The sequence below is a fragment of the Candoia aspera genome, chromosome 3 (genome assembly GCF_035149785.1).
Source record: "Candoia aspera isolate rCanAsp1 chromosome 3, rCanAsp1.hap2, whole genome shotgun sequence".
Taxonomy (NCBI): Eukaryota; Metazoa; Chordata; class Lepidosauria; order Squamata; family Boidae; genus Candoia; species Candoia aspera.
The window spans coordinates 207,686,436-207,697,679 of NC_086155.1; the positions used below are offsets into that span (position 1 = coordinate 207,686,436).

General features: G+C 48.7%; 1 protein-coding gene across 1 annotated transcript; it reads left to right on the forward strand.

Annotated features, from left to right (window-relative positions):
* The first annotated feature begins 1,044 nt into the window (after positions 1–1,044).
* Positions 1,045–10,616, forward strand: PYCR3 (pyrroline-5-carboxylate reductase 3). The gene is made up of 6 exons (XM_063299739.1): positions 1,045–1,179; positions 5,207–5,271; positions 6,561–6,740; positions 8,136–8,348; positions 9,219–9,311; positions 10,051–10,616. The coding sequence occupies exons 1-6, from the start codon at positions 1,095–1,097 to the stop codon at positions 10,231–10,233; spliced, it is 819 nt and encodes a 272-aa protein (XP_063155809.1). The 5' UTR covers positions 1,045–1,094; the 3' UTR covers positions 10,234–10,616.
* Positions 10,617–11,244: the final 628 nt, after the last annotated feature.

Here is an 11,244-nt window from a genome sequence, read left to right on the forward strand (position 1 = left end):
AAACACATCCCAGAGGCAACGGTTCTCCCCGCTTGCTAACACTGACTAGCATTCCAAGGTAGACTGCCTTGGAGCACAGAGGCTCCACTTGGTACAGGGCTTGGCCCAAGATCGTGAGAGATGCCCCCATATCCCTCCACTGCCAGTTGCTAAACAGTTGGGAGGACAGCTTTTTTTCAGCAGGGTATCTACAATCACATATTATTAGCAGTACTGTACCACTGCTTCTCTGTAATCACGCTTGGATTTCCTGAGCAGCTTTCTCAAGAGTGAGATTTCCACTTCATTTCACACTGCTACATTTTCTCCAAGCCACCTTTAAGTAATCACAGTAACAAGCAATATAGTAACTATCACTGGTTTGAGATAGGCAGCTATACAAATCGAATAAATAAATAAATAAACGTTTTGCTTCTAAAAACCCCTAAGGACACCTCTCTTTAGCAAGGCCTTTAAAGGTCTTATTTGTGTTTTACTTTCAAATTTCATCTTAAATTCCCTATCGTGTTCTTTGAAACTGTAAGCCAGCGCCCATGCTAATTTCAAGCTGGAAAAGTCCACAGCCTCCTTCCGTAAACACCCAGCTCCCCCTGATTTCCTGAACACATCACGGAGACGTCCTCTGCAACTTGCCATTCCCTTTTCCCAAAATGCTTTTTAACAGTTTCCCTGCAGATCTCCTCGTGGTCCCCCATCCAAGGATCAATCCGGCTTGGCAAGATCAGCCAAAGTCGGCCGGGTGCAAAGATAAAAACTGAGCGGGAGGAAAGCAAACAGCGGGTCCAGCAAGCCCGCCCCGGACGGACGGACGGACCTACCCTTCCAGCCCCGCCGAATCACTTCACACGTGCCGGCGCGTGAACCACAGCGGCTTTCAAGAAACCCGCGGCGTGACGTCAGGGGCCGCTCAGCCAATCGCCGCCGAGCCGCCCGGCCTCGCCTCCGAAAGGCGGCGGTGGTGAGATGCACCGCCCCTTGCGCGGGATCGCGGGCAGGAGCGGGCGGCGATTGGCTCTCCGGCGCGGCGGGGGCGTGTCCGGGGCCGGGGCCAGGGGCTCAGCTGGCGCCAGCGGGCAGAGGCGGAGCGGGGCGCGATGGAGGAGCTGCGGCAGCTGCGCGTGGGCTTCATCGGCGCGGGCCGCATGGCCGGCGCCGTGTCCCGGGCGATGCTGCTGGCAGGTAGGGGCCGGGAGCCACGGGAGCGACCCAGTGCACCCCGGCACTGGCACTCTGGCACCCTGGCACGCGCGGGTTTCCCCGAGTTGGCAGACCCTGCTGGGGGCGGCCAGCCCGCTTTTAGAGGCTCCAGCGGAAAGGAGGCCGTAGCAGAGACGCGGGGGGGGGGGGCAGCAGAAGCCAAGGGGTCTTGCTCCGAGGGATCCCTGCCGCATCCCTGCGGAAGGCGGATTTGCCTGTCCATCTGCCACGGTGACGCCCGCGAGATTCTTCAGGGCTGGCATTCGGTTCCCAAAAGGGTTTTGGTGGCATCTGGAACGTGCTTTGGACCAGAACTGCTAAAAGTCGCTTTCCAGCCACTTTGGGATAGAAGTGTTCCCCAACCTGGGCAACTTGAAGATGGGTGGACTTCAACTCCCAGAATTGAAGTTGGAGAATGGCTGGCTGGGGAATTCTGGGAGTTGAAGTCCACCCATCTTCAAGTTGCCCAGGTTGGGAAACACTGATGTAGAGTGACATCTAAAATAACTTTGTGGAACTAGAAGCTCTTGAGGTCATTTAGTCCACCCCCGCCTCCTAAACAGGGGACTCATGGTCCCATTTTCAAATTGTGTTTATTGTTGGGACTTTTTTTTTCCAACTCAGTCAGAATCTGCCTTTCTGTAATTTAGGATTCTTTTTGTGGTTAAAAAAAAAAGCAATAGAGAACATCCACCACATCCTCAACCCCAGAAAAATATAAAATCCCACCTCCCAGCTCCTAAAAGGTTGCCTTCCCAGCCCTCGTCTATGGAAAGTTGGCTTTTGCAGAAATCTTTAAAAAATTATTCAGTATCTTCCAGATCCCTCCTGGCAGTCTCTTTGAGGCCCTAATCTGTGCACAAATGGTTTCAGATTACTTGCTCTTGAAATCAGTGGGGTTTACACTGAAGTAAATGGGGGGGGCAGTTTGCTATAAAGGAAGAGGCAGATTTGCTCCTGAACGGAACTTTTTAAAACTTTACTGTTATCATGAAAAATTACTGCAGCTCACAGAAAAATCTTATTTTGTCTTTGTCTTGCTTTGCTATTCTCTCTGAAGCACTGTGATCTCTCCCCACCCCCCTGAGTCTAATCCTCTGGAAGTTTTGCTTTGATTATGGAAGGAAAACTTTTCTAATGGCACCCAAGTTGAACTGATTTGTGACCATTCAGCTACTTCTGATCAAATCTTATTTTTAACAATAAAATTAAATATATTTTCTGAATGCCAATTTTGACACAGGGAAGAAGCCTGGGTGCGGAGGTGGCTCAAAAACGGCGTACAATCCTGGGAAAAATATATGTTTGGTTTAAAGAACTGCCAACATACCCCTTGCCACTGCGTACTCTGAACCACCCTTCAAGAATCAGATGCTGAAAAGCCTAATATGGCATCAAGAAGGGTTTATATACAATTTTCGCTTTCTCAGATTTTGTTTTGCAACCATAAATGTGATCTGGGAAATAGCCATCTTTGCTACAAACTATTTTCCTGTATTTATGCAGTGAATTTCTATAAATTGATTGCACTGGATTTTTATAGGGCCCAATAGCAAGGTTTATGTTTGATGGACAGTTAGTTAAAACTAGAGGTGCGCAAAATTTTTCAAATTCAAAATGAGCTGTGCCAGTCTCACAGGAAGTGTTCCAAAGGTGTTGCAGTTCTTCATGTGAAATCAAAAAATGGCCTGTTTCCTGTTTGAAACCTTTTGCCTAACTCAAATCAAAGTGCACTATTTTTAAAAAATGTTTAAACAGCATAAAAAACATGTTGGGGGTATTTGTGTTCCATTTTGACAGTCCCCAAAATGGAAGTGCAAAGACCAGGAGACAAAATAATATTTTCCAGTTAAACCAGTGTTTCTCAACCTTAGCAACTTTAAGATGTGTGGACTTCAACTCCCAGAACTCCCCAGCCAGCCATGCTAGCAGGGGAATTCTGGGAGTTGAAGTCCACACATCTTAAGGCTGCCAAGTTTGAGAGAGACTGAGTTGAACACATGCTAATAACCTGCATTGCTTTTAAATTAATTTCCTTCTCATTCATGAGAAGACCTGGTGGAGGGCAATTCTTTCTGTGCTAAAAGGAGGCTGGTAGAGAAGGCTTGGTGTGTTCTCTGATCCTCTGGCCGAAGGCTTTGTTTTTATGCTGGAAGTACAGGAGAGTTTTCTATCTGCTGAATAGCCAGTATGGAAACACGGAGCCCTGGGCCAGAAAGCGTAGGGCACCTCATCCTTCCTCTAGCGTCAAATTCACTTCCCAGCTGCTAATCAGGAAAGTAATTTAAAACAATGCTAGATCTAAAAGATCCAGGACTAAGTGAGGACATTGGTGCTGTGGATTAATTCAATGCTGATGGGAAAGAAATGTTTTTTGGTAGCAATAAGATCCAAGCAAAGGAGGAGGCAACTACATTTCCAGTGGCAAGATGTTCCACAGACTGAGCACTACAACCCAGAAGCCCTCCCTTGCATTCCTTCAGTCCATGCCTGTCATGGTATGTGGCAAAGACCTTGGGAGACGGGGCAAAAAGATGCTGCCCAGGGAATGGTCAGGTAAGAGGGGACATAGCCCACAGCTGCATAATGGGCAGGGAAAGAGGCTCAGAAGGGACCCTGCCTGAGTTCGTGGGCTGTGAAGGAGACGGCGGGAGATTGGTACTTTCAGACTTGCAAGATTCTGTTAATGTAGCCTTACAACAAAGAAGAATTAGCTCATCTGGTCATCCTGACTGGTCTACCTGGGAAGACTGGCAGTATCTCGAAAGAACACATGGAGAAGGATCAACCACTTGATCCCAAAGTAGAAGGAGAAGGGGACAAGAGCCCTCCAGGAATGGCTGTCATAAGCCATCTGGAACGATGACTGTGATGATGAGCTGCTCCCTGAAACAGACTGGCAACCAGGAGAGGGTGACCCCCAGGGTAGTGCCAGTCAGGACCCTAGGAGAGTTCTTGAAGTTACCAAATGATTTCCAGAGAGAGACTGGTGCATGTTGACCCCCTTACTTGCTGAGAAGCACCAAGCGTCTGAGTGAAAATGGCTGGGTGTGGAGTTCCAGTGATGGGCAGTCAATGCTTTGGGGTTTTATTATCAGGAGTTTGAGATGACAGGGCCCTTCCATCCAGAACAGGCTGGTGATCTGTGTCTCTTCCAGCTTGGGTTTTAATATGTTCAACCTCATTCAGTAGTTCAGAAGCTCTGCTGCTTTCTGGACTGAGATGACAAAGAATTCTTGACTTATGCAAATGTTAATTAGTGCAGAAGACAAGATGGGTCTCTCCAAAGATAAAGGAGTCAAGGAGGAGTACTATTTTTCTGGAATCCGTCCTTCAGGAACAACCATGCTGCAGCATCCTGAAGTCCTATCCCTGCAAGACAATCCAGAAGGACATCAAAGTTGCTGGCACCAAAAGTTGGTGGGAATTCAAGTGGAATGCATGAAGAAATGCCTCCCCAGTCCATGTCCAGATAGAAAACATCCCACAGGACAAGAAAGGCTGTTTGAGTTCCAAAAACAGCTTGGAAGCCAGGCTAAAATGGTTCAAGTTGATAGGTCTAATCCAGGAAATCCTAGAGTTGGGTCACCGTCACAGTCCTGAGTGCCATGTCCAAAAATGGAATTTTGGAGATCAGATGGTAATTGTCCAATCTACTGGGATCTAAAAAGTTTCACTGGTATAAGATTAACTATTATAGGTTTTGAAAGTTGGATGTTGAAGCAACCTCTTTTAGACACATTAACCATCCCCTAAACTGGTGTTTCTCAACCTTGGCAACTTAAGATGTCTGGACCTCAACTTTCAGAATTCTGGGAGTCGAAGTCCACACATCTTAAGTTGCCAAGGTTGAGAAACGCCGGTTTAGATTTCAGGGCTGCATTGCTGAGTGTGTAATAGTTGTAGCTTATCTCCTGTTGTGATGGGAGTTTAACTCAAAGAGCTTGCAATCCGGTGACATCGGTTCTGCTACCTTTGGACTGTCATCCTTCCTCCTCTTTTGCTGCAGGAGAAGTCCAAGCAGTGAATATCCTGGCCAGTGCTCCATCCAACAGGAATCTGGACAAATTCCAGGTAAACATGTGTCAGGTGATGAAGGCTGTGCAAGAAACTCACGTGAGGTTGGAATGGTAAATGTCAGCTTTCTCCAATCTGTTCCCAGCCTGGGGTGGTGTTGGTGTTCATGTGCCTGAAGCCCCTATTAGTTTTTGTATTGTACTTTTATGGGTGTGGTTGTTTTTAGTCTGGGCTGCCATATTTGTTTCATGTGATATGTTTTTCATTCCTTATTTGTTATTGTCAGCCACCCAGAGTCCTCTGGAGTGGGTGGTCATAATAAATGTGATAAAATATAAACAAGCAAATAAATAAATCTAGAGCCCTCTAGATGGGTTGGATTGCACCTGCCATAATCTCCTGGGGAGATGGATGAATAGGTGGCACACAAATTGCCACAGTAAATAAGTAAGATGATGTCAAGCATATCTGGAAAGTATTGTGTTGGGCAACGGTGCACTAAATGGGTTGAAGATGAGCTTAAACAAGTTTGTGTTTCCAGAACAAAAGCTGGTTTCTCACTTTGCTCTATGCCAGCCTTTCGCAACTTTTTCACCCTGGAGGAACCCTTGAAATATTTTTCAGGCCTCGGGGAACCCCTGCACATTCAGGCTCAAAGATAGGCCAGGAGTTACAAAATTATTACATTCCTTTCATGGGCAGGCCTGCATAGATGCATCAACAGTGTTCTTAAACTAAAGGATGAAACTTAACTCTTTAACGTGAAGTTGCCCGCATTTGAAATAATTTTTAAAATAAATCGTGACCTCCCAGGGAACCCCTGGTGACCTCTCACGGAACCCGAGGGTGCCACGGAACCCTGGTGGAGAAACCCTTTTCTATGCCATGGTATCTTTTGCTTGATTTTCACTTAAAGCCCTGCCTCAACCCTGCTGTTGTAAACTGTAGCTTTACAACTTTGTATGTTGTGTACACCCAGCCGAGTGTGGCTTGCTCAGAAAACCTTGGGGGTACGAACTGTGCCGAGCTGTGGCAAACTGGTCAGTTAAAGGTGGAGGCAAATGCTCGCTCCACCCCTTTGCGCCTCCCTTGTAGGAAAGCTGGGCCTGAAGTTTCTTGAAGAAATGCAAAAGGAAGGTTTGCCCTTGTCTCTTAATGAGGCTCCTGGTGCTCTGCCGGCTTTCCTGCGCATAGAATCCAGCTGGGGAATCTTCCCTTGAACCTGCCGGAGCTGCAAAAAGCAATGAGCTAATTCCCTGGGTGGAAAGGGGGATCAGTGGCACGCTGGGGCATTAGAGCGTGTTGCTGCTGCTAACTTTTTCTTACTGTCTGCTTCCCAACAAAAGAGCTTTGCCTGCAAGACGACCCACTGTAACCTGGAGGTGTTGGAGAACTGCTCCTTTGTCTTCCTGGCCACCAAACCCCACATCCTCCCAGCCGTTCTGCGAGAGATTGCCCCTGCAGTCACCTCCAGGCACGTCCTCATTTCCATGGCTGCCGGAGTTCCAATCCAGACCCTCGAAGAGGTGCGTCCTTGGAAGAGCAAGCCTGTAGGGATTCCCTGGCATTTCAAAGACCCACTCCCCAAGAAGTAGCTGTCTGCCCTTCAAGGAAGTCCAGGCCAAGAAGCGGGCTCCCCAAGTTTAACTGGAACTCTGCTTGATGGAGGTGGGCTCTGGCAACAGAACCTTGAGAGCCGGGCAGTGTTCTCCCTTGTCTTTTACACCCCAAGGAGTTCGATGGGGCCAGTTTGGTGTGTGTGTGGGGGGTTATGCGTTTCTGGTTTCCCAGGCTTAAAACAGGTTTTGGTAACTGTTGCTGCAAAGTTTCTCCAAGGTCATCTCTGTGGCTTCTGTACACTACCAAAACAATGTGTTAAGACCAGCACTTGGGGTCCTGCTCATGGTCCCGTGTGGGTGGCTGGGGGACGGGGTTTCATTGTGTCGCTCTTCCTAGGAATCTGAAGTTACTTCTTTACAGTGTCATCTTTCAGAAAACCATTGAAATCATCCCTATTCACCCAGGCACTTGTAGGACCTGACTGCCTCTTTTACATGGCCTGTTTCCTTCCTTCCTTCCTTCCTTCCTTCCTTCCTTCCTTCCTTCCTTCCTTCCTTCTTTCTTTCTTTCTTATAGCCACCCATCTCACATACAAGTAGACCTCGCTTAACTTTAGCTGCTAAGCGAATCTAAGCAAATTTTACGACCTTTTTGTAAAATGAAAACAGTTGTTAAGCGAATCAACGCAAGGTTTAAGTGAACCATGTGGTCATTAAGCAAATTGTGTGGTTCCCCACTGATTTTGCTTGCCAGAAACCGACTGGGAAGGTTGAAAATGATGATCATGTGACCATGGGCTGCTGCGATGGTCGTAAATGTGAACCGGTTGCCAAGTGCCCAAATTGTGATGATGTGACCGCAGGGATGCAGCGATGGTCATAAGTGTGGGGAGTGGTCATAAGTTGGCTTTTCCAGCACCGGCGTAAGTCTGAACCATCACTAAACGAATGGCTGTTAAGCAAGGACTACCGGTATGCTTTGGGCTCCTGTTACGCCCCCAACAGCAGAATACGAAGCAGAAACAGAGATTTGTGATGAGTCTCATTAGTTAGCTTAGCCTGCCTCTTCCATGTCTTCAATGCACTCCGTTTTTCAACCTGTTACTCAAGCCCGGTATCTTTTAGCCGGTCCTCAGGAACCTCTGGGTCTTCTCAAGTGACCGCATTCCTAGTCGTGCCTTCCAGCTGTTTTGGCCTCAACTCCCATAGTGCCCAGCCCGCCCATGGATGGAGACGGCTGTTCAACGTAACAGGAATATCATCCACTCAGCCCCCAGCAGAGTGAGTCCCTAAGTGTTTGTGGGGCGTGATTCTGCACATCTCTCACGGGCGTCCTTGTCTCCTTCCTCGGTGGCTCGGCAGCTGCTTCCCGCAGGAGCGAAGGTCCTGCGGATCATGCCCAACCTGCCTTGCGAGGTGCAGGCGGGGGCTGTTCTTCTCGCGCGAGGCAGCTCTGTGGGAGAAGAAGAGGCTTCCCTGCTGAAGACGCTGCTGTCCCCCTGTGGGCTGTGCGAGGAGGCGCCCGAGTCCTACATCGACGTCCACACGGCGCTGAGCGGCAGTGGCGTGGCTTACGTGAGGGCTTTTTCTGTCCCCTCCTTAATCCTTTTTTTCCCTAAGCTGAATTTGTCCTTTTAAAAAAAAAAACTAGAAACCTAACTCTTGGGGGATCTCCAGAAATAACCAGGTTCCCTCAGCTTTCCTCATCATGGTCTCTAGAGATGTTGGCTTGTTGCCTTTGGTTATTAGGAATTCTGGGAGTTGTAGTCTGACACTTAGGTGGACGCCAAGCTGTGGGAAACTGCAGGATGTATTTCATGATGGAGGTGGGTGGGTGTGGTTTGGGATGTTTTGTGCAAGCTGAGAGGAACCACGGTTCATTTGGTTGCTCCAGTCTCTTCGCATCTATCTCCAAAGCTTTACAGGTAGTCCTTGCTTAACAACCACAACTGAGACTGGAATTTCGGTTGCTAAGTGAAGTGGTCATTAAGCAAATCCAACCTGATTTTATGACCTTTTTTATAGTCATTAAGTGAACCACGTGGTCATTAAGCAAATCACACTGTTCCCCATTGCTTTTGCTTGCCAGAAGCTGGCTGGGAAGGTCAAAAATGGTGATCACATGACCATGGGACACTGCAACAGTCATAAATGTGAACCGCCCAAATTTGCCAAGCGCCCAAATCATGATCACGTGGTTGCGGGGACACTGTGACTAAGTGTGAGCACCAGTTGTAAGTTGTTTTTTTCAGCACTGTCGTAAATCTGAACCATCACTAAACGAATGGTCATTAAGTGAGGATTGCCTGTATTCTTCCTTTGATGGTTCCCTCACATTTGGGGTCCATCTGAAGGCTGTTGACCATTGAACCTCTCCTGTTGATGACCCGGTTCACCCTTGATGATGCTTAGCCAGATTGTGGTTTGTTTCTTCCCCTGCCACAGGTCTATATGTTCGCGGAAGCGCTGGCAGAAGGTGCTGTGAAGATGGGAATGCCCGGCCCCCTGGCCAACAAGATTGCAGCTCAGACTCTGTTGGTAAGGGGCTGGGATGGCAGGACTGGGGTTCCAGTTCACTCTCCCCAAGTCTGCTCCATGGCTTTTCCTTCTGAGCCACGCTGTCTTGGCCCAATGTCTTTGAGCACCACGCCATCAAGACAGAGCTATCCTGGCATCTGGGAAGCTGCCTCTTCAAGCCCATTTGTGGGATTTAAACCTTTTTAGAGCAGTGTTTCTCAACCTTGGCAACTTTAAGATGCGTGGACTTCAACTCCCAGAATTCCTCAGCCAGCAAGGCTGGCTGGGGAATTCTGGGAGTTGAAGTCCACGCATCTTAAAGTTAACGAAGTTGAGAAACACTGTTTTAAAGAGAGGTTAAGAATGCCAGCTGTGAGCAAAGGACCAGTGGAGGACCTGGCCAAAGCCTTTTCACTAGAGGACAGCAAGTGGATGGAATTTTATGGCTTATCCAACAGCCCTTTTAAATAAAAAGAAGCTGTATCCAATACTCCACATTATCTCTCCTGGAACTCAGGAGCATGCGTTAGCGTCTATCAGTTGCAAGATGTCTGCAGTCTGATGCACTAGAGACATAAGGAAGGCAGGCCTGCTGATGTTTTTTCACGGCACAAAATGTTCTGCGGTTCTGATTCCACCACATATCCTTCACAGCCACCCAGTTAGGTGGCTTTATGGCAGAGCGATGCTGTGAACCTGCATCTTATGCTCCATCCTTTCCCTTAATTTGGAACCTCCGATCTCTCTCTCCTCCTTCCAGGGGGCCGCCAAAATGATCTTGGAGACAGGGGAGCACCCTGCTGTTCTCCGAAGTGCCGTTTGCACTCCAGGTGGCACGACCATCCACGCCTTGCACGAGCTGGAGAAGGGGTCCCTGCGAGCTACGGTCATGAACGCTGTGGAGGCGGCCACCAGTCGGGCTCGGGAACTGGGCAACAGATAGCAGGCGTGCCATGGGGGTTGGTGATACTTTTCCAGTCAAAGACATCCCCCCAGGTGTGGGTGGGCCTCCCTCTTGCCCATCAGCTCCACCTCTGCAGCTGGAGGAACAAGGGACCATTGCATTCTACCCAAAGGAAATTGGCAAGACTGCCTGGCATTGTGGGTGCTCATGGACATTGGCCAGGGGGTGAGGGTGGGAGTGACATCATCATGCAAACGATGCGAAGTAGGTAATCGACAAAAGCTGTAATTCTGCCATGCATGATGACGTCATGAAATGCATGTGACATCCAGACCCTCACGTGCCTCCTGTGACTTTATATGATCCATTCCAAACGTTTCCGTTGGAGAAATAAACAGCAGTGGCCCTGTTGCTGCCTAAGAGTTGGTCTGCTCTTTCTGCCCCTGCTTGGTCTTTCTTCCGCCATCTCAAGGCAAGAGATGTTTTCCAGGCCGGGAGGGAGCAGGGGGGCGGCTGCAGCCGAGGGCTGTTGACAGAACAGCTCTCTTGAGCCTGAGAAACGCTGGTTCTTGTCTCAGCAGGTTCGCACCTAATCTCCACGATCCTCAACCCCAACTCGGGGCATGAGCCAGCACAGCCAAGCGTCTAGTGTGGGATGATGCAATTCAGCTGCATCCAGTTGTTTAGGATCCAGTTTTGCCAGCTGCAAGGCTCTCTTGCAGCTCTGTCCCTTTCCTAACCCAAACCCTCCATTTTTTCTCTCAACCCCGCTCCCCATTATTCTGCCAACCTCTTTCCAGGACTAGGAATATCTTCTCTGCAGAATCTGTCCAAAGCTTGAGTGGAACCGTCTTTCATGGTCCTGTACAGCTGGGTTCTCATTTGTGGGGTAAATATTTAGCACATGAAAACTGAAGGGTAACATAACAGCCCCTCTTGTACGATCCCACCGCCAACTTCTGGAAAGCAAAGCAGGTTATAAAGGGAGAGAGCTGAACGCTCTTCCTCCCCTCTCCTTTCGCCATGGACCATTCCACTCATCTCCACCCC

Bases quoted from the DNA above. Each gene is read 5' to 3' on its own strand.
- PYCR3 (XM_063299739.1), top strand. From the start codon at position 1,095: ATGGAGGAGCTGCGGCAGCTGCGCGTGGGCTTCATCGGCGCGGGCCGC. The intron at 6,741-8,135 runs GTGCGTCCTTGG...GTGGCTCGGCAG, and splicing joins CAATCCAGACCCTCGAAGAG to CTGCTTCCCGCAGGAGCGAA. The intron at 9,312-10,050 runs GTAAGGGGCTGG...TCCTCCTTCCAG, and splicing joins TTGCAGCTCAGACTCTGTTG to GGGGCCGCCAAAATGATCTT.